This window comes from Genypterus blacodes, unplaced genomic scaffold (assembly GCF_046128005.1).
Source record: "Genypterus blacodes isolate CSIRO-AG114 ecotype Tasmania unplaced genomic scaffold, CSIRO-AGI_Gbla_v1 ptg000058l_1, whole genome shotgun sequence".
Classification (NCBI taxonomy): Eukaryota; Metazoa; Chordata; class Actinopteri; order Ophidiiformes; family Ophidiidae; genus Genypterus; species Genypterus blacodes.
The window spans coordinates 2,730,335-2,752,704 of NW_027466870.1; the positions used below are offsets into that span (position 1 = coordinate 2,730,335).

General features: G+C 43.9%; 4 protein-coding genes and 1 long non-coding RNA gene across 6 annotated transcripts; all 5 read left to right on the plus strand.

The window, feature by feature from the left end:
• Window positions 1-187: 187 nt before the first annotated feature.
• Window positions 188-5,541, plus strand: slc5a5 (solute carrier family 5 member 5). Of its 2 annotated transcripts, XM_076153060.1 has the most exons (16): window positions 188-283; window positions 790-1,209; window positions 1,742-1,807; window positions 1,908-1,959; window positions 2,110-2,177; window positions 2,404-2,558; window positions 2,791-2,931; window positions 3,016-3,145; window positions 3,299-3,387; window positions 3,559-3,671; window positions 3,841-3,911; window positions 4,100-4,186; window positions 4,326-4,522; window positions 4,651-4,748; window positions 4,907-4,992; window positions 5,221-5,541. In XM_076153060.1, exons 2-16 carry the CDS (start codon window positions 844-846, stop codon window positions 5,326-5,328), a joined length of 1,827 nt encoding a protein of 608 aa, XP_076009175.1. In that variant the 5' UTR covers window positions 188-283; window positions 790-843; the 3' UTR covers window positions 5,329-5,541. The 2 variants fall into 2 exon arrangements, with proteins under 2 accessions (XP_076009175.1, XP_076009178.1); XM_076153063.1 differs by lacking the exon at window positions 4,100-4,186.
• A 1,556-nt stretch (window positions 5,542-7,097) lies between these two features.
• On the plus strand, window positions 7,098-10,833 carry cluap1 (clusterin associated protein 1). Its single transcript, XM_076152814.1, has 13 exons — window positions 7,098-7,386; window positions 7,673-7,727; window positions 7,817-7,928; window positions 8,020-8,104; window positions 8,191-8,370; window positions 8,508-8,603; window positions 8,804-8,887; window positions 9,002-9,135; window positions 9,237-9,378; window positions 9,552-9,624; window positions 9,727-9,837; window positions 9,943-9,992; window positions 10,574-10,833. The coding sequence occupies exons 2-13, from the start codon at window positions 7,706-7,708 to the stop codon at window positions 10,751-10,753; spliced, it is 1,269 nt and encodes a 422-aa protein (XP_076008929.1). The 5' UTR covers window positions 7,098-7,386; window positions 7,673-7,705; the 3' UTR covers window positions 10,754-10,833.
• Window positions 10,834-11,305: 472 nt separating this feature from the next.
• ccdc124 (coiled-coil domain containing 124) lies at window positions 11,306-13,299 on the plus strand. The gene is made up of 5 exons (XM_076153603.1): window positions 11,306-11,400; window positions 11,892-12,070; window positions 12,151-12,364; window positions 12,456-12,561; window positions 12,809-13,299. The coding sequence occupies exons 2-5, from the start codon at window positions 11,912-11,914 to the stop codon at window positions 13,011-13,013; spliced, it is 684 nt and encodes a 227-aa protein (XP_076009718.1). The 5' UTR covers window positions 11,306-11,400; window positions 11,892-11,911; the 3' UTR covers window positions 13,014-13,299.
• Window positions 13,300-15,430: 2,131 nt separating this feature from the next.
• On the plus strand, window positions 15,431-19,588 carry kcnn1b (potassium intermediate/small conductance calcium-activated channel, subfamily N, member 1b). Its single transcript, XM_076153110.1, has 10 exons — window positions 15,431-15,706; window positions 16,235-16,552; window positions 16,763-17,200; window positions 17,273-17,368; window positions 17,466-17,884; window positions 18,048-18,189; window positions 18,362-18,472; window positions 18,627-18,754; window positions 18,937-19,006; window positions 19,135-19,588. Exons 1-10 carry the CDS (start codon window positions 15,431-15,433, stop codon window positions 19,411-19,413), a joined length of 2,277 nt encoding a protein of 758 aa, XP_076009225.1. The 3' UTR covers window positions 19,414-19,588.
• Window positions 19,589-21,621: 2,033 nt separating this feature from the next.
• LOC143002673 (uncharacterized) lies at window positions 21,622-22,359 on the plus strand. Its single transcript, XR_012963812.1, has 3 exons — window positions 21,622-21,703; window positions 21,801-21,861; window positions 22,056-22,359. It is a non-coding gene; the product is annotated as an uncharacterized LOC143002673 (long non-coding RNA).
• The last annotated feature ends 11 nt before the right edge of the window (window positions 22,360-22,370 follow it).

The window sequence follows — 22,370 nt, forward strand, 5'->3', positions numbered from 1 at the left end:
TGTGTGGGTGTGTGTGAGCGCTCTTACCAGTATGTGTGTGCGCAATTTCACCAGGTTTCTCAGGTGTGCGCGTGTGTTCATATGTGCATGTGTGTGGTTTCACCGGTGTGCGTGTGTGTTAGTGTGACATGGATTTTGTCCTGCAGGGCCTCTGGCGATCACCTGTGTCACATGATGCAGAGGAGCAGGTGTATGGCTCCAGAGCAGCTGCAGAGGACTGGAGACTGTCAGCACATTCCTCCCTCTGTGCTGAAGGACTTGACTGAAGGCAGCAGCGTCAGTGGTGAGTCCACTTTGAAATATTGATTTGAACATTTTTTAGGGGGCCAAGGGATGAAGAAATGAAATGAAAAAAATTATTTTTGTTATTTTACATTTGACATTTGAAGTTCAGCTTTCTGGACCACTAGTTAAGTCTCTTAGATTCTTAACTGTTTTTTGTGCAAATGACTAACTGACCCTCAACCAACACAGGGACATACTTAACCTCTTTTTAAGCATTTCATTATTAACATATTTACTTTTACCTACTTACCTTTAAAGCAATATTTTAAAAAACAATATTTAAATGTATCTTCAGTAGTTTATCGGATCTAATGTCTACGCCTGAGGGACTATCTTCTCACCAAACTTAAGTCAGGTTATCTTCTTACTTTTACCCTTTCCAGCATTTCAGACCGTGTTCAATTCAGCTGCTACTTAGTAACAACACAATCAGCTTTTTAATTATCCTACAGATACTGAAAGAAATGTCAAATATCTCCATCTGACATCGGTCTCCTCTGACAGATTCACCACCCACCCAGATTCACTGGGCTTGCTGAGCTTCACCACAATTCAAGAATGGATCAGGGGTCTGCCAGTGAAGTATCGGCTCCGGTCTTTTCCGCGGCCGACTACATAGTCTTTGCTGCAATGTTGTTGATCTCCATGGTCATCGGACTCTTTCAGGCCCTGAAGAAGACGAAGAAAGAAGCCAGCACTGATGATTTCTTCACCGGGGGTCGGAACATGCCGGCTGTGCCCGTCGGCCTGTCCCTCTGTGCCAGTTTTATGTCAGCCGTCCAGGTTCTGGGTGTTCCTTCTGAAGCATTCCGACATGGGTTTAAATTCCTCTATATGTGCCTCGGACAGAGCGTGAACTGCGTGCTTACATCGTTCCTGTTCCTGCCAGTGTTTTATCGACTTGGCATCACCAGCACCAATCAGGTCTGCAGACACACAATTATCTAATCAAGGACATACTACCAGTTGTTCCAGTTTTGTGAGTCATTCTCAGCCGTCTGTGTTGGTTTTGTGAGTTTTCACCTCCAGGTGGTTTTTGTAGACGTTCTGCAGATTGGTGGCACTTGCAAATAGACAAACTTTATAAGATGTGGATTCCGGTCTAAATCCAGGAATGGCTTTTCTTGACATTATTACTTTGTAGATTGAGGTCCTTTTGTCAACATTTTTGCCTGTGTCTGCAAACTGTGACCAATCTTAATTACAAAGCACTCGGAGAGGGCACACCTCCGCCAATCCTCCATCCAGGTTCTTCACTGCCACCTATTAAGTTGTGTCAATATTTCTGTCGTTAAAGGATTATGAAAATGTAGAAATGGGACCAAGACATACAGGATACGGACAAAGCCCTGAGGTGCACCTGTGGATGATCAAAGGGATGCATAAAGGAGGTGATGAGGGATGTGTGGAGGAATATTCTGCTGTGTTATAACTCCGGCTGTCTTGTCTGTCGCAGTATCTGAGGATGAGGTTTGGCAGAGGCATGCAGCTGCTGGGAAGTTTGCAGTTTCTCATCGCCACGGTAAGACAGAGGCAGACATCTTTGCATTCTCTGGGAGGATCGGAATCTCTTCATTTTGAAAAGTGATGATGTGTTTGGTGGCATCTCGTTTCCCCCCCAGCTGCTCTACACAGGGATTGTCATCTATGCTCCGGCTTTGATTCTCAATCAAGGTAGGAAAATCTCCTCATCTCTTCTTTTCAAACGGGAGAAAGGCTTAGAACTTATCAGTGAAGTCTAGGTGATGTAGTTAGGGAGCTCGTTTCAGGGTAACTAACTAACTAACTAACTAACTAACTAACTGTGTTGTGTTTGTGATTCAGCTACTGGACTCAACATGTGGCTCTCTTTGTTTTCAACTGGGATCATCTGTACGCTCTACACCACACTGGTGAGATGATGCTACTCAATCTGATCAAACAAGCACCAACAGCTCTACTGGATGTTTACTACCTTAATAGTGGACTCAACTATCCTTCTCGTAGAATGACACCTTGTGATTAGGATAGGCAAGATGGCAGCAGCAAGGAGCTTCAAATCTCTAACCTTTAACTTGACTCATGTGGCAGCTGTGCTTGCTCGGTAACAGGTGTGTGGTGTGTCTGGCTCTCTTGCAGGGCGGCATGAAGGCAGTGATCTGGACTGATGTGTTCCAAATCTTTGTTATGCTGGCGGGCTTTCTGGCCATCTTCATCCATGGCACAGTTCTTGTCGGTGGACCTGCAGTGGTACTGGAGAGGGCCAACAACGGATCACGCATGAATTTTGATGAGTAAAGTTGCATTCTCATTTCACCCACTAGGAGTTTAATATAATGGATATTTGGCTCTTGTGTTTTGATTGATTATTGATTGATGGACTTAAATAGTCCCTTTGTCTTAAGACTGGAACTTTGGTACTGACCCGCCCATGAAAACCCATATTCATGCTCTAATCATCTTATTTGAATGAGGTGATTGTAAAGATTTCTAAAGCGTCACTGATTTCTTGGACGATGTTCACAGTTTTGACATGGACCCACGGAAGCGTTATACCTTCTGGTCCCTGCTCGTCGGCGGCACTATGGTTTGGCTGTCCATGTATGGAGTCAATCAAGCTCAAGTTCAGCGCTATGTCTCCTGCAGAACTGAGAGACAGGCCCAATGGTGAGCGGAGAGCTGTTTGTGTGTGACGTGTCATGAGTGCATACAGAATACATTTAAGGAGGATTCGTCTTCCTCTTATTGCAGGGCGATGTTTGTGAACCAAGTGGGTCTGTGTCTCGTTGTTGGGAGTGCAGTGATCTGCGGCATCGTCATGTTTTCTTACTACTACAACCGGGATCCACTGGCCTGTGGAAAGATTTCAACCCCTGATCAGGTACTCAATAATAATAACAACAATAAATAAAAAATAATGACAAATAGGACTGAAACATGTAACAAATAACATCTGGCTCAGATGATGTTGTTGTGTTTATCGAATGTGTTGCTTTTTCTAATGTTGCCTTCTCTGCTGTCTTACCTGATGAAGTACATGGCCTACTTTGTGTTGGACATATTCAATAACTACCCCGGCTTTCCAGGACTTTTCCTCACCAGTGCATACAGCGGGACCTTAAGGTATTTCAATCTCCCTTTTCCCCTAAATCACATGTTTACACTGAAGTAAACACCAAATAACAAGAATAATACCTTGGCAGCACGGAACATTCTGGAACTTCTTAGCATGTATGCTCACATCAAGACCTTTCTTGCCAATAACCGCGTTACTTCATCCATTTTTTCTCACAGCACCGTCTCTACAAGTATCAATGCCATGGCAGCAGTAACCATGGAGGATCTGCTGAAGCCTCGTCTGCGTCACATGAGCCAGAAGAAGCTGATCCTCATTTCCAAAGGACTCTGTATGCGTCAAAATGTTATTACTGTTGCTTGATCCAAGTGATTTCATTATCGTCTCATAAATCACATGGACAGCCATAGTAATGGCACTTTGAATAAATCAGTATAATGTGTCGAGCATATTGATCTTACTACACTTATTACTCATTACATTATTGTCTTTTTTCCAAGCTTTCCTCTATGGAGTTGCTTGTATGATCATAGCTGCTCTCTCCTCACTCCTGGACTGGGGAGTACTTCAGGTACAGTACATATTTGCACATTATATGATATGTAATGAAATGCTGCAGCCTGTAAGTATGTGAAAATTTCATCAATTTCATGATACCAGTGCTTTTTAAAACTATCTGTTGAATTATTAGTAAAATATGATAAATGTGTCTCTTTGCTGCTCCTAATCTTCTAGTTTTGCTTCATCATCTCTCCTCAGGGATCGTTCACAATCATGGGTGTGGTTAGTGGGCCTCTACTGGGAGTGTTTATACTTGGGATGTTCTTCCCTACAACAAACACGGTGGTGTGCGGCTTTATTTGTTTCCATTTCAAGTAGCTTCAGGACTTCATTTTATTGCTGTTTCAGTTAGTGTTACAGAATCACTCCTTTCATTCTACTGCCAACTTTTTGTCGTCTAACTCTTGTCTTGCTGATGTTTCAGGGGGCGTTTTTCGGAGTGATAACAGGCGTCTGTGTCTCGATGTGGCTGGCTGTGGGTTCGACCATGTTCCCACCCAGTGATGAGATGATGGGGGTCCTGCCCAGCTTTGCAGATCAGTGTGAAACCAGCAACACCACCCTCAGCAGCGTCCTCATGCAGAACCAGCACGCGCCAGGGCTTCACCCCAACAGCCAAGGGTTAGCAGCCGATGCACATAGTCCCTTTTCATTATCCGATGAGGTCCAGTTCCATGTTCTGACATAGAATTAGAAAGATAGAGATACCGAATCATGTTTTTCATGTACCCTTCCTTTCCCAAAAATAGGTTCCTGATACATTTCTACAGCCTCAGCTACCTCTACTTCGGTGTAGTGGCGACTTGTGTTGTTGTTTTAATTGGTCTGATAGTGAGCCACGCTACAGGTGAGACGATGAAGACCAACGGGAAATGATGATACACAACACACCAGTTGAATATCACAGCTAAAATCCATCTTTTTCAAATTCTCACTCATTTTCTTCTCTGCCTTTTTACCTCGATTTATGTGAATTTACCCATTGTGTTGTCTTTCCACACACAGGACCAACTAAGAGAGAAGACATTAAAGCTGGCTTGATATGGTGGGACCTGGATAAACAGAAAGTGCTCGTCCCATCAGAGTGCCAAGTAAGTAAGAAAACTCCTATACAGATGATTTGTTGAAATGCCTTTGATTTGGAGTTTCGTTTGGTTTTCTACCAGGTACCATTGTTTTACCATTTTGTACTCTTTGTCCTACTTCACTTACATTTCCTTTTAATTGTTTAAACATATCTTGGAAAAGGACTCATACACCCACAGTTATCACTTAATTCAGTCTGTTCTAACCAGTATTTTGCCTTCTTTTCATTTAAGGATGACAAGATGAAAGATAATCCTCAACTTGTGCCTTTGACGGAGCTGCACAAACAGGACACTAATGGATTATCAGAACCTGAAAATGTTGAGAATATGACAATATAGAGTATAGATGTTTATTCCAAGCAGTAATGTTCATTTTAAGTTCGGTATTTAATGTAGAAGTCAGATTTCTTTAAAGGCAGACATTACTGTATTACTATTTATAACTTAGGGCTGTGATAAAGTTGAAGCTCATTCTGTAGCAATTTTTTTTATATATTGCTTAATTTGAAGAGGAATTTAGGCATATATACAAAGATTTGCAATTATAACTACATCCTCAAAATTGCTCATCCTTATTTGTTGATTTTTGCAACTTATTTGGGATAAATTGTGAAATTTCATTAAAAGGTAGATCTCTTCTATTTCCATTCTTAACGTAATTATTGTTGTCCACCGGAAATAGTTAAGTTTTAAAAATCACACTTTTGCATTACAAATCAACAGATGAGTTACAGTGAGGTGTAGCGACACCTGCTGGCGGTTGGACATCATTTCAAGACACATCGCTGAGATTTCTCCCAATGTTACATGAAAACAATAAGAATTAAACAATCAGCAGGTGACGTAATGCTCATTTATTGCATTTTCTGTCCGTCACGCATTCTCACTGAACATAAATGGACATTACAACATTTCCAGAGCTTCCATGTTGCAGAATGTGAAGACAAAGTAAACATGTCAAAGCGGGTCTATATGCAGCGTTGTGCTTCCATGCACACTGGTCCTGAACCCCCTCCACCTCCCTCCCTCCCGCCATGTTGCCGCGGCTCGTCTCGGGTCTCCTCTCCTCCGCTCCATCACCACTCGTCAGCGGCCCTGTTCGAGTCCTCGTCGGCCACAGCACAATCCAGCCTCCGCACACCCGGAAGTGCCAGGTCCCTTTCGTTAAGCTTCTCCAGAAACGAGGAGAGCAGTCTTTTGTTCAGGTGGTCCGTCAGGGTTCTCTCCTCCTCGACGCGCTCCTTGTTCACGTCCGTCCCCGGTTCCGCTTCCTCCGCCCCGGTGTCCGCGCTGGGCTCTCGGGCGACCGGTGTGTGGTTGAAGGACAAGCCGTTCGAGCGTTCACCCTCTGCGGTGTGCTGCTCCGTCCAGCTCCCGCCGTCCGCCTCGGTTTCCGTCTCCATCCGGGATATTAAGGTGTTCTGTAGAGCTGCATTCTCCAGCTCCTTCAGTCGTTTGCTGTGCGAGCCGCCGGCGGTGCTCAGGCCGCAAGAAGAAGAGTCATTCCCCGCCGGGCTGCTGCTGTTGCTGTGGGGTGGATCATTAGCTTCCTCCATCATGCTATGCGCAGATAGAAAATCCTGTGCTTCTATGGTGCAGAGCGACAGGTGGCGCCCCCCTGAGACCACCTCTAGAACTGCAGAATCACAATTACAATAGTCACGCCAAGACAAAAACTCAAGTTCTTAAAAGGGAATACAAAAAAACAACAATAAATGCAAGTTGTGCAATGTACACAATAAACGATAGGAAAGAACAATAAAATAAGCAATATACTTAATTTGAATGACATTGTGGAAACTAGAAGAAGTTATTGAAATGTGCTGAGGGTGTATTTTTAGACTTAGTTTATTTAGGCAGAAGTTTATCCAGTGAATCCTACATAAACACCAGAACTTATTACAATGTGTTATTCAGAACTTTCAGAGTACACTTTCACATGTACATCATATTGCATATTTAGGTCTTTGACTGTACATGTTTCATATATTCTGCACATATGAGAAGGTGAATGCGTCTTGAGTTTAAATGTGTAATTTCTACTGGGTACTCCAGGTGGCAACATGCTCGCGTCGCTGACCTCTATTAAAAACAAAGAAGAAGAAGGTTTCTATAGAGACGGTCCGCCGTAGGGAGAGGAAGCCTGAGATACCGCACAAACAACAAACAGGGGAAGTAAACCGTCTCTGTCCTCTTAGATAACAAACCACTGAGCCTTATTTAGTAACCTGATAGTTATCTCTCTGTTGGGTTTGGTTTGGTATTTGTTCTTCGTGCTTATTGCCAGCCTAGCCTCGAGCTAACTCCGCTATGCTAATCTCAGCGCAGACACTTGATTGATTGACAGCAAAGAAACAGATGATCCACCACTACGTCATCATCTCGGCATCTCTCCAGGTAAACTCCTCATTGTTCCCTCATCATTTAAATTGATGTTACTGCTGATGGTTGATCTGTGATGCTGACGCCTGTCAGGAGCAGCCCGCCTTACACACACACACACACACACACACACACACACACACACACACACACACACACACACACACACACACACACCTGTTTATGTTTATAACAATGTACATGTTTTGCTGGGAATGATGTCCAAGATACTTCGGTCTATCCTACGTGTGTGTGTCTTCCATACTAACCTGTGCTTCTTTTGGTTTGTGTTCTACCCCAGTGTGCTCAGCAGTGCAAGTGACTGCAGACCAAAATGTCCTACAGAGACTTAAGAAGTAAGTGACTGTCTGCTCTTTATTCTATGTCATACATTTAGTTCAGCACTGTGTGTGTGTGTGTGTGTCTAAATGTTTCTCTGATGCAGATTTCACAGAGATGATGAGGGCTCTGGGCTATCCGAGGTTAATATCTGTGGAGAACTTCAAAACTCCAAACTTCACTCTTGTGGCAGAAATCCTAATCTGGCTTGTGAAGAAGTAAGCTGTTGTGTTGTTTTTGTGTATATGAAAGGTTAAAGTTGTGTTTTAAAGTATCCTAGAGTCTGACATTCCTCGTTCTTCTCTGTAGATATGAGCCTCACACTGATATTCCAGGTGATGTGGAAACCGAATCAGACCGAGTGTTCTTCATCAAAGCTGCGACCCAATTCATGGTGACGTCTCCTGCTTCCTCACAGTTCTTCCTCTTCGATAATGTACAGTGTGAATGTTTCTTAACCGTCCTCTCTCCGTCCCTCAGGCGTCGAAGGCTCACATCAAGCTGAACACCAAGCGTCTGTACCAGGCCGATGGCTATGCCGTGAAGGAGATGCTGAAGATCACCTCTGTGCTGTACGGCGCCATGAAGACCAAGCAGATGGCCCAAGACGACAATGGGGAGGACGACAAGAGCAAGTTCAGATTTGATCTCGGCTCACGGGTAAGATGGAACTCTAATACTCCATAATGTTACTTTTATGTCAATGCATTCACTCTTCATCCTCTCAGAGTTTCAATACGGAGCTTTGACGTTTGAAAGAGAGAACTGTGTCAGAAGTCTCTCTGTCTTTATTTCAGGTTTCAGACATTAAAATGGCTCGGCAGCTGGCGTCAGAGATCACATCTAAGGGAGCGTCTCTATATGACTTACTGGGAAAGGAGGTGGACCTCAGGGTGAGACAAAACAAACAAACACACACACACACACACACACACACACACAGAGACACAGACACAGACACACGCACACACACACACACACACTCGGAACAGTTAATTCATTTATCACGCCTTGAGACAAATGTCATTAGGTGTTAACGTCATCATTTCCATTGGATCGTAGAGATAACACAGATTTTTGTGTTTGCCCTCAGGAAAGGAGAACTGCAGCCATCGCTCGACCTCTGGAGATCAACGAGACAGAAAAGGCCCTGAGAGCGGCCATCAAGGATGTTTTGGTTTGTATTTCACCCGTCAGGTTTCACCTCCATAGCCCGATTCTTCTCTTAGACCCTGATGCGTCCATAAAATGACACTGAAGCTGCCACGACTCCTCTGTGTTCATTATGAAGGAGAGCGTCGAGGTTACCAAAGACATGCTGAGTAACGTCTTATCTGACGAGACCAGTCTAGACGCCAAAATAGAGAAGAAGAAGCAGGAGTTGGAGAGGAATCGGAAGAGGCTTCAGACGCTGCAGAGTGTCAGGTGAGTGTCACGCCTGAAACAGGAAGGAAGAGGGCGGTGACATCGCTGGTGCCGAGGCAAAACAATTACAGCTTTTTCTTCTCCGTCTGCTAATCCGATAGGCCGGCGTTCATGGATGAATATGAGAAGATTGAGGAAGATCTTCAGAAGCACTATGACATCTATGTGGAGAAGTTCCGGATCCTCTCGTTTCAGGAGTCCCAGCTGGAGGAGTATCACAGGCTAGAGCAAGAGAGGTTTGAGGTCAGTGAGGCCGCTTGTACACAACTAATATGTTTGGGCCAACATCTCCTCTTCATGTCAGTCGCTGCGTCTCTACTTTGCTTTTGTGTTTGATATGAGTACAAAGGCTGGTGTGCAAATGCTGTCTTCTCTTCTCTCAGCTGGGCTCTTTGTGTGTGTGTCCTTTTGTGCAGGAGGCTGAAAACGCACTGAGGATGACTCAGAACAAACAGAGGGAAGAGGAGAAGGACCTGATGAAGGATTCACGTAAGACAAACACACAAAGAACGCATAGAAAGGATTATATCACGCCGACCCTTTTGTTACGGCGTCACACTCGCCGTCTCTAAAAACACACGTTTTCTGCAGTGAAAGACGAGGACTCGGACATGGACGTCCCAGAGGACGAAGGCTCAGACAGCGACATGGAAGAACTGCAGCCTTCTAAACCTCGGTCCACACGGAACGGCATCATGGCAGGTACGCCGACCTGGAATAGGGAACTACTTCCTGTGTCTGAGTGTTATCAGTTTGGTCTTCCCATGATTCCACAGCTTGACCTTTCACTTTCTGCTCTCACTGTAGGAAGAGGAGGTCGATTCATCGGGAGCATGCAGGGAGGCGACAGCGATGAGGTTGGTGGTGCTAATCTGAAACCTTGCTTGTAGGGTCGGAGTCTTCTCTCATTTTCGGCTCTTTTATTTTCCCGCCTTGCACTCAGTTCTTTGTTTACCTTTGTTACCTTTTTTTACCGGCCTTTCACTCTAAAGCGCTCTGTAGCCGCACCCAGAGGCTTGAACCCTGCTGCCAGAGAGCGAGGAAGGCCACAGGTTTGTGCAGGACCAGGATCTACGTCACTCCTCCTCCTCCTCCCTATGTGGTTCAAAGGACAAATCCATCCTCACACACATTTGCATTGTGGAGCGCTGCTGATTATGTTGCAGGAATTAATTTGTAGGACATGATGACAAGGATACCAGGAAGTAAATTTACGTTCTCTTAGATGCGCTGAAGTGACGGGGGTGGATTTTTCCTTTTTAAATGAAGTAAAATATCGTAGAACCTGCAGGTTTCTCTCTCTCTGTGTTTAGATCCTCTCGTCTGGTTTCCGTTCTGCTGAGGAGTGAATCAGCTGTTTGTGTGCTTAGTGAGAACATTTCCTGTAGCTCCACTCGCTGCCTAAAAGCTCTGTTTGATACCTGCTGCTTCCTTGCAGACGGAAGGCAGCGATATCGACGTGGACGAGGATGACGACGAGGACGAAGATGAGGAGGGCGAGGAGGACGACAGCAAAGACGGGGAGGACGACAGTCTGGAGGGACTGGTGCCCAGGTCGACCCGGCCCTCCAGGAGAGCCATAAGACCCCCGCTACTAGAGGAGACTGATGACTTCTGAACACACACATATTATTATTATTATAGTATTTTTACATATTTATCAAAACCAAATCAATAAATAAATTACGTCTTTCTATCTGTCTTTTGAGTTCTTAATGTTATTAAATAGAACGGCCTAAATGCTGTATAAACAATAGATACCTAGTTTAATTGTTCACTCTTTTAATTGATGATAATGACAACAGAGCAAATTAAATATTGAAAAAAGATTTCCTGTGTTCAGTATACAACCAAAGTTTATCAAGCTCAATCAAGTCTGGACTTTATTATTGTATTTATGTAGATATTTAAATAGATTCCCATCCTTACACACAGCGAGAGCCGAGGATGAAGGGATGGACCACATCCTGTCCAATGAATAAAAGATGAATAAAATTAGATTTATGTATTATTTGGCAGTAATAACAAATAAGAATTAATGCAGTATTTCAAGTTTATCAATTTTATGTATTGTATCAGCTTATTATTCATTAATTTACGTTGGCTTTTTATACGTAAAAATGATTTGGGTCTTTGTTCCTCATTCCCCGATTGGTCCGGCAGAGTGACGCCATCGGACCGCGCCTCAGTGTCGCAGAGGAGGTGGCTGATGCCTCTTTTCAACATCTCTCATCTGTCATCTTACGGCTCTTTCTCCATATATCGGTATGAATCTGTGTTTCTAAGTCTGATATGCAGACATTTATCATCTTAACTATCTACATCGCGGCAGAGTTTAAACAGGAAGTGGCTGCTTGGTTGCTGATTGATGAGGCTCGCGTCAGTTAGCTGCAGCTAGCAGCACACTGACACAGAGACGTTCTGTCCAAAGCTAAATAAACATTGTAGAGATTTAATAAGCTTTTCATTCATTCCTGCTAAGTGTTAAATGACTCAGCAGGTTGTTTTCTTCTTTACATTATGTCATGTATTTCAATTTAAGATCGTCTTCACGTTAGCCGTATAGTTAGCGTCAGGACTGAACGTTACACAATCATAATTCAGGATTAGACAAAGAGACAAACACGATAAACGAGTTTATACCACCACAACATTACTGATATCGAGTTTTTCTGCACCTTTATCGATGAAATCCCTTCATGAAGTGTTTGTGACTCCATTAACTTGACTCCCACCTGACTGCTGTCTCCTCTCAGCTGAAGAGTAAAACGCAACGATGCCGAAGAAGTTTGTGGGCGAGAACTCCAAGGCGGAAATGGCCAGAATCCGCAAGGCGGAGGCCAAGGCAGAGGCCGATGCCCAAAGGAAGAAGGCGGAGGAGGACGCTATGTGGGAGGAGAAGGACAAACACGTGCTGAAAAAAGGCCAGAGGAAGGTGAGTGTCCCCTCTGCTGCCCGCTCCACTGTAGAGCAACACGCCAAAGTACAGAGCATCTCCATCTTTAATAATTGCAGGATGACAAGGAGAAGAAGAGAACGGAGCTCCTGGAGAGGAAAAAGGAGAACCAGCGACTTCTGGATGAGGAGAACGCCAGGCTGAGGGGCAAAGCCACCAAGGAGGCAGCAGCAGCAGCAGCAGCAGCAGCAGCAGGAGGGAAGCTGACCCGGGCCCAGATAGAGGAGGGTCTACTCAACGAGCAACTGCAGGAGGAGGAGGGACAGATCAAAGGTAAAGTTCACCACCATCAAAGTGTTCGGAGATTAGCGCCGATCCTGCATTTGGAATCTTGTGTTCACCCTCATCTCTCTTCTCCCCACAGAGAAGAGTCACCTGGAGACTCCGCTAGAGGAGAACGTGAACCGGATCGACCCAGAGGAAGACGTCGAGGAGGCCAAAACGATAGAAGATGCCATCTCCTTGCTCAGGTAGTCATCCGATTCGTGATATAAGCAGCGTTATGTTACAAATAGAAGAGTTTTCAGTGATTAATTCTGCCTAATCTGGGTTTCTGGCGTTGCTTTGTAGTCAGTTGGAGCAATTTTGGTTGTATTTTGCGCTCGATCAGCTCGAAATCTGCAGTCGTCCCGTAGTCTATAGAACAAATATGGTTCCCGCACTGCTTCTCGGCTCCTCATTGCCTTCCCTTCCCTTCCCCCTTTTCCCGTCTCCCAGCACTCAGCCCGAAGAGGTGGAGCGTCACCCAGAGCGGCGGATGAAGGCGGCGTACAATGCCTACGAGGAAGCCTCCATGCCCCGTCTAAAAATGGAGAATCCCAACATGAGGCTGTCGCAGCTGAAGCAGATGCTGAAGAAGGAGTGGGTGAAGTCGCCGGAGAACCCTCTGAACCAACGCTTTGCCAGCTACAACACAAAGTGACGCACTCTCTCTCCCCTCGTCCCGCCCCCTTTAAACTATCTGCCTATGCATATCGGGAAAAAAATTCACCCCAAACGCTAGAGAGCTGCTGATGAGAGAGGACGCAGCTTTGTTGTTCCATTTAAATCGAGCGGGGACACATTTGAGTTTGACTTAATTTCCCCATGTGACGTCCCGTCTGTGAACGTCTCCTTATCCTAAATGTTTTATTTACATCCACATTTTCTAACAATTATGAGGAGGCCTGATGTTCTGAGTAACTTATTAAAGCTCACAACTTCATCAATCACATGTGGTGGTCTGGCTTTCTCCTGCGTCCGTCTGCTTAATGCTACTAAACTCCCTCATGTGATTCAATACAAAGATGATTACATTCTTTATTTCTAATGTCCTCAGGCTGAACCTTCCTTCCCTTATCCTCTCCAGCAGAGCCTCTTCTCCTATCGGTAACATGAAAGGTTGACGATAAACTCCAAAATAAACATTGAATCCTACAAAACTCACTGTATGAGGCAATGTTTACTGTTTTTCATGTCAAAATAAAAGGATTTTGGTCATGTAGGCTTTAAACTCAGTAATGATTAAAGTATGGTTACTTATATATATATTTAATTTGAAGTATCTTGGTCGTCAGCATCACAGAAGCCAAAACATCCTCATCAAGAGTTGAACTATAAATTAACCTGATCCGTTCTTGCTACTGAGAGAAAACGTTTGATTATATTGTTGCTGATTACATTCATATTCCTGCGATCAAGTTCTTAGAAACAAACTAACATCTACACTGTTTGACCTGACTAACTTTAGGATATATTTCCTCTCCCTGGATGTTGAGCACATACAGTCGATCACTATGGACACATTTGATGAGACAACACTTGATTTATCCCCGATGTATAAATGGCCTCTTTTGTGCGCTCTGCTCTTGTGGCGGTGCAGATAAGAGCCTCTGTGAAGGCCTTTGAACCGCAGAGCTTCAATGACAATTTCACCTGACCTTTTATTTTCCACTTTGCATTGAAAGTGACCAGTTCCCTTTTTCCTTCTCCCCAGCAACCAATCAGTCCACTCTCTATTTATAGTGATTTCTTTCAGCCGGTTTTGTCTGATGTTCCTTCCTAACACTCTGGTCTGATGTTCCTGGGTTTTTGTTTCTCCGGATCCTGACCTATTGCTGCGCCCTCCCACCCCGTTTCCCATTTGCATGTCTTTTTACCAGGCAGCTGCCCCGTTTTCTTTCTTCACGCTGAATTCTAATTACTTTCAAAGGAAAGCATCTCCAAAAGCTCCTCTCATCAAGTGTACGTACTGGGAGGAGGAGGAGGAGGAGGAGGAGAAGAGCCCCCGTCCACCACGCCACTCCCACTGCTCTTCTTCACGCTTTTGTTCCACCAGATGAGAGTGTTTCACATTAGTGCTCACACTCCTTCAAGTTTAGAGAAAATAGCAGTTGGAAGAGAAAGGTAAGGATGACCTGTGCTGAACGGGATTTCTTCATGTTTAGTTTCATTTATTAAGAGGAAAATAAGAATGTTTATTCATGCTGGATTGAAGGCTGAACTGTTTTTACCTTTCAGGAGTTCAGGAGCAAAATAAAATAGCTACATTTGGAACGTTAATAGGGATTTGTGGAGATCAGGAATGTGTTTGTGTTGCCGTTTCATTAGTTGTAGACGAGTTGATTCACCTTTTGTGCCGCACTTTAGGATTGAGGTTGTATTTGCATATCTGTCATTTTAATTAGACCAATTTAATGAACCTTCACAGACAAGTAATATAATTATTAAGTGGAAAAGGAGCAGTTATGGAACCTAATTCATAAAGTATTTTTTTAAGTTTCAAACTGATTTCTTTCCTGAAATGTGATTAAACAACTACAATTACAAAATGATGAAATTACAACAAACCGCAGTTATTTCCTTGACCTTTTGTTGTCCTAACTATTAAATAATTGAGACTAATATTTCCCTCCAACACTGAAGTGAAACAGCGTATGGAATTGTTCAGTCTTCTAATTTTTTCAGTCTTTCTGATATCCATGTTCAGAAGAATAACATCAGCGGGGGGTCACATCTGCTCTGGACACCATGTTTTGTGAATAACCTCAGCGGGGGAAGAAGATGTTTATACTGTATGTTGTTCATAGATACAGCTGCTTTCACTTTAAAGACAAACAATTTCTGAATGTACCAATTTTTGACTTTAACATACAATATTATTATTCAATGAAGGAAATGCCATAAGAGAAAGGGACACGTCTAAGCTTTCCTTCTGTTCATTCTGGGCTTGTGTACTGTGAGATTGTTTGCTCCTTTTCTTTTTTCACTTTCACCATCAAATAAAGTAGATCCGTATGAGACAAAAGCTTTTGTTTGTGTCTGATGTGTGTGTTATAGGTGTATCTGTGCAGCGGCGCTATGAGGCTGATTTTTGTTAAACCCACCAATGCAACTCGACACCTTGACTCGACAGGGGAAGTCTTCCATGACGGCGACCAATGCACCTTAGGAGGTCCTTCACCTCCGACGAGAAACACCGAGGTGACACACAGTCGATACCCAGGCACCTCTGTAGAAGCTTCATCATCTCCACTGGAGGCGAGTACGTGTGGTGTTTCTACACCTCATGGGAAACCCAATGGGAAAAGTCCTCCCATAGTTTCACCTCAGATGTCTCCGATGCAAACCCGCAGAGTGACCTTATCCCAGCTGAACGATCAAGACTGGCTGCTATTTTGTGACCAGTTAGGTAATGTTGGTGATATCGCTCCATCGGCAGAGAGACCAGGGCCCAGTATGGGACATCCGAACCCCAACAACAGATGTGGTTGTTCCTGTCTTGAAGCTTGCAAAGATTCAGCCGCTTCCAGTTTTCAGCGGGGTCCAGTCCAAGATTGCCTTTCCAGTGGATCAAACAAGAGAACCCTGTCTTCTTCACCACAGAATCAGCTGTTCTCTCAAAGCTCCCAAAGTTCAACCACAAGTCAGGTTCTACCACAGCACATAAACCAAGGGGATCTTCTAAAACCTGCATTTAACCATCTACAGGATAACTGCATGCCTCACTGCAGTGATGATGGTCGAAAAGTACTCTTCCATCAACAGCACTGCAATCACTTTAAACTGCAGAACACCAGTCAAGCCACTTTTGCAAATGTATTCAATATTCCCCTGAACACTGTTGAGTGTTCTAAAACAAATCAAACTGTGTCCAAACTTCAGGATCAGGCTCTGCCTCCTATTGACGCAAACGACCACTGGAGACTTTTTGGTGAAGGACCTCTTTTAGTTAAGGAGCATGAAAAGCAAGACGCCCACCTGTTGCCAAGCAGTGATCAAACCTGCAAGTCTTATGGAGATCCTTCAATCATCCTCAAGTGCCGCCATCTCACTTACAACCCTTTGATCAGTGCTTCGCAAGGGAAGAGGTCATCTACCCCAGCTAGTAACAGGAGCGTCCACTCCTTCTCTACCAGCCATTACAGTTCTCTTGAGAACCAGGATTTAGACGAGGAAAGAGCAAGACAGCGACAAAGTCAGGTAAATGGTTTGTTTCTTTGATTGCTGGCCAATTGCAGGAAGTTGTTTATTCTCTTTCACAATGTCACTTTCAATTTTAAGACTGCACGAGTCAACTTCACAAAATGTCTTAGCAACCCTGTCAATCTGTTCCTTGTTACGATTAAATGTTTAATCTTCACATAGTGTAAAAGTGATCAGTGTCTTTGCTCTCTTATCTTCTTTGTCCAGGCAAATGCTCAGAACCGCAGTGGATCAAAAATCTCCCTCCCCAAGCAGACTCTTCCACCATCAGACACCATAGAATCCACCGGCGTTGTAAATGGCGATGCAGTGCGACCGCTGACCAGCCGTGGTACTTTAACATCCAGCCTGACAGATCTGGACTCAGGACAGCATCCCCTCCAGCTCCTCCACAGTGCTATCCTCGACGATACCTTCTCCAAATCAATCAGAGAAGATTCCAGTAAAGCCAACAGCGACAACCTGACCAGGGATGAAGGTAGCGTACCACAGAAGAAGACCAAAGACATCAGCTACAGGTTGGGTTTACGAAGAGCTCTTTTTGGGAAGCGCAAACAGTTGAGCGACTACGCCTTGGTCTGCGGTATGTTCGGGATTATCATTATGGTGATCGAGACAGAGCTGTCCAGGGGATTCTACACCAAGGTAAATCTCTACACACTCACTTTAACCATAGAATGCAAACATTATTGATGTTTATGTCTCCATCATCTACAGGAATCTAATTATTCATATGTACTGAAAGGCCTCATCAGCCTTTCCACTGTTATTCTGCTGGGACTCATTGTCATGTACCATGCAAGGGAAATCCAGGTATGTGAAAGAACTGAGTCAGAGAACCACTGAACTCTTATTCAAATCATTAGCACTCCCTCTGAACACCTTGGCCACATTCTTCTCCTCTGTTTAGCTCTTTATGGTGGACAACGGGGCAGACGATTGGAGGATAGCCATGACCTTTGAGCGGATCCTCTTCGTCATGTTTGAGCTCCTCGTCTGCGCCATCCATCCGATCCCGGGCCAGTATGTGTTCACCTGGACGGCTCGACTTGCCTTCAGCTACACAGCATCAGTAGCAGACGCCGATGTTGACATCATTCTCTCCATACCGATGTTCCTGCGACTCTACTTGATCGGCCGGGTCATGCTGCTCCATAGCAAACTGTTTACGGACGCTTCGTCACGCAGCATCGGGGCGCTCAACAAGATCAGCTTTGACACTCGCTTTGTCATGAAGACTCTGATGACCATCTGTCCTGGCACAGTCCTGTTAGTCTTCAGCGTGTCCTGTTGGATCATTGCTGCGTGGACTGTGCGTGTATGTGAGAGGTATGAACAGCAGCAGGTCCTTAGTGTGAACAGAGTTGAAGATTCTTATTCCATCTGTATTCCAGACCACATCAAAGGAGTTCAAATCAATGACCAGATCAGCTTTTACATCAGACAGCTTTTGATGGACCTCCTATTACAACCATACATCCTGTCTCATCAGGTATCACGATGCACAGGAGGTGACCAGTACCTTCCTTGGAGCGATGTGGTTGATCTCCATCACCTTCCTCTCCATTGGCTATGGTGACATGGTTCCTCACACCTACTGTGGAAAAGGGGTTTGCCTCTTAACAGGAATCATGGTGAGATTTGAAGTGATCCAGTAAATCAAGATGTAGGCCTTAAATTAGTCCTAAAATTAGATTAGATTGATCCTAAATTCAAATAGAGACTCAGTTATTATTTTTACAACTTCATCAAAAGATGCTTGTTACACTTTATTACAATGTCAGCGACCTCTGCTCTTTGTCTCAGGGAGCTGGCTGCACTGCTTTAGTCGTTGCTGTTGTTGCCCGAAAGTCTGAACTCACCAGAGCCGAGAAACATGTTCACAACTTCATGATGGATACTCAGCTCTACAAAAAGGTCACTTTCACTCAGACACACACATTTTTGTTGGGGGTTATTATGTTGGGATACATTGTCTTTAATTTACCAACCGATAATTACTTCAACCGTGGATGAAAGGTTCTCTTACATCACTAACTGTGGTTGTGTCTGTATGAAATTGTGTCCACAGATAAAGAACACAGCAGCCAACGTGTTGAGGGAAACGTGGCTCATTTACAAAAACACCAAACTGGTCAAGAAGGTCGATCGTGCCAGAGTGCGTCACCATCAGCGTAAATTCCTGCAAGCCATCCACCAGTAAGTGCAAGAGTGTTGGGGAGTTTAAGGTCATGACACGCAGATGTTTCACATTATTCATCACAGAACATAGGTACACAGTTCAATACATGATAAATGCTGGTGATATACTATGTTTTTATTAACTGTTGTTGGTTGTTATGCAAACTGTGCTAAAGTGGATCTGATTTATACATTGTTAGACTACGAAGAGTCAAAATGGAGCAAAGGAAACTGACCGACCAGGCAAATACAGTCGCAGATCTTGCAAAGGTTTGTATACAACCTTCTTTATTTCACTTTGAACGTACACTTAAGGGAAAAAGCCCATTTGACTGTAGTTACGTTACTGCTGTTGTGACTCCAGTTCTGTGTAAACGTTCCTCTGTGTCCCTCTCCAGACGCAGAACATGATGTATGATCTGGTGTATGAGCTACAGCATCGAAGCGAGGAGCTGGACAAGAGAATAGTTTGTCTGGAGGAGAAACTGGACTCCATCCTTCTGAGTATGCAGTCGCTTCCTGCTGTGCTTTCTCAAGCCATAACAAAGCTGCAAAACGATTTCCTGGACGACTTCGCCTGTCGTGTCCATGTCTTGTCATCCTCTCTGGGCTCAGGGTGCTGTGCAGCTGCCACCAAGCCGCTCTGTCCAGGCCCAACCACAACAGAGACTTCCTGAAGCTGACAAGCATCACGCAGTGGTTTTCTGCTGATTTCTTAACATTTGTTCATGCTAAAGACTGAAAAGCCTAGTTAAAGGGAGAGAGAGTCAGTGGGAGGGTCCTGCATGGTCAAAGGCATTGCCCTCTCACTGATTTTCTCCCATCGTCTTTGTCTCCCTCCCTCCACTGTCTCTCTATTATCACCTCCTCCTTTGTACTGTCTCTATTTATTTTACCACTTCTTTTATGTGAACTATTTTAATTATCTTAACTGCTCATATAGCTTTTCAGCTGTTTAGGTTTTAAACTTTTTAAACTGCTGGTAGGTGGACTGATCCCATTCTGGCTTCCAAGAGAAAAACATTTGTAATTTACAGTTCAACATCATAATTGATCTGACTACATATATAAAAGGGTTAAATTGCGATCAAATAGATTTTATCGTCTGAACTTGGTTTGGGTCAATTATTAAAGTTGTTTGAATGAGAATTTGTATTCTCTGTTCAGTTACTGGGAACACAGACTTAATTTAATTTAGACAGAAAAGAAAGAACCTTTAAGAATCAGATCACCAGACACCAGTGGAGATATTTACCAGTCACACAAATGGTGAAGTGTTATCAGCTCCCTGGCCTCTGGTGAATCAGGGGGGTTGCAAAACAAAAGGAACCGAATTACATTGAATAGTCACAACAACCAGGGTTTTTAAATGCAAAACTAAATTCGAACCTGCAATCTCCATCACAATTACAACGCCCCCTTTCTTCACCTCTCACAGGATGAACACGTTCATGGAAGCACAACACTTTTCTTTCCATTTCAACCAGGTAACTTTGGCAGCCAGTTACAAAATAGTCAGACACAAAAACAAAATAGAAAATTCGAAACAAGTTATGAAGTGAAGCACATTCGCATTTGTCGTCCAGATAAAATAAACAGCGACGCTTATTTACAATTGTGTTCTCACGATACTTGCTCACACACGGGACTCTGGGTTCCCGGGCAGAGAGTAAACTCCGGTTACAATATTGATTGATAAGCAGCCTATAGAAACTCAGACTTTTCTTTAAAGGTAGGAGGAAGATTTACAGTTGGTCGCGCTGTTTGAGGAGAAATCAACGCGAAACAGCTCCAACATCAACTCCGTGTTTACATTCTGAGGACTTAACAGGTACAGTACTCTTTGCTTTTTATTCTAAGATATTACAGATAAATCTATTGTTTTAATCAACTGAGCTGTTTCGTTTGTTGGTAATGCACTTTGTTCTTTTGTTTCTTATTTGCAGCCGGGAGTCTGTAACGTGTTTCACTATGAGCGTTCCGAATGATATAAAGTTGCTGATGACCGTCTGTCCTGTCCCAGTCCTGCTCACCTTCATTGTGTCCATTTGGACCAGTGTTGCCATGGCGCTGCAAATACGTGGCCGGTACAATTTCAAACTCATTCTTCCATATGAAAACAGTGTTTACATCAGCAGTTTCTGCTGTGAACACATTTGAATATTTTTATCCTACCATGTCACTACACTGTCTTATTTGCCAATGAGCACATCTGTATTCAGGGCCAGGCTGTGCTCCAGCTTGTACATGGAGCCCACAGCTGGACCTGCTGTTACAGCCATACATCCTGTCTCCTCAGGTATCAAGGTCTGACCAGGGTCGTGGTCGGAGCCGTGTGGCTGATCTCCATTATCTGCCTGGCTGTTGGCTTTGGTGTCTTTGTTTGTTACGCCGAGTTTGGAACGGGGGTTTTCTTGTTAACAGCACTAATGGTAAGATTTGATACAGTTGAACAAGTGAACAAAGTCGTTTTTTTGTTTTACATAACATGAAGTAATAACCTGATCTTGCTTGTTACACTATATGACAGTGGCACTAAGCTCTGCTCTTTGTTTCAGATAGTTGGTAGCATCACTGCAGTCTATGTGGTTGTCGATCAAACAGTACTCAGCGCAGCAGAGGAAGAAGACTACAACTTCACAGTGAATACTCGGCCCAACCAAGAGGTCGCATTTCACTCAGACACACACATTTGCTCTTCATTTTGTTGTGATAATTAAAGAAGTAAACATTAATCATAACCATGAGATTTACCCAATTGCCTATATGTGTGGATACATTGTTTTTAATCCAGCAACCAATAATTGCTTTGACCGCGGCCGAAAGAATCTATGACATCACTAACTGGAGTTTTGTCCGAAACTTTGTCTCCCATATAAAAATAAAGGAAGCCAACCTGTTGAGGGAGACGTTAATTAACAGAAACACAGAACTGGTCAAGAAATTTGCCATAGTGTGTCACCATCAGTAAGTACAAATATGTCCTCTTCAGGCATTCGATGATAAGTTGGCTTCAATTGTTACCCAAACTGTGCTAAAGTGTTTCTGAATTACCCATTTTTAGACAACAAAGGAAGCAAAGGAAACCAACCGACCAGGCAAATACAGTTGCAGATTTTGCAAAGGTTTGTAAACAGTATGACCGTCTTTATTTTACTTTGTTAGTCTTTTTTCCTGGTACTTCTTTGTGTCTTACCACCTGAAAGAATGAGCTCCATCTCCCAAACAACTAAAGCAATGTGTCAGGCAAAACAAAACCGTTCATCTGACTGCTTGTTACCGCTGTTATGTGTAAATGGTCCTCTGTGTCCCTCTCCAGACTCGGGACATACTGTTTGATCTGGTGTTCGACATACAGCATGGACATGAGATGCTGGATGGGAGATTTGCTTCTATGGAGGGGAAACTGGACGCTTTGCTTTTGTCTATGCTAAAGTTGATTGCTGTGCTTTCTAAAGCCAAACGTGAGCTGCGAAGCGATCCCCAGGATGCCTTCACCTGTCGTGTTCTTATCTCGCCATCTGCTCTGGACTCAGCCACACCAGAGTCTTTGTGAAGCTGACAAGAATCCCTCATTGGTTTTTTACTGATTTCTTAACATTTGTTCATGCTGGAACGATGCAATGGCCTCATA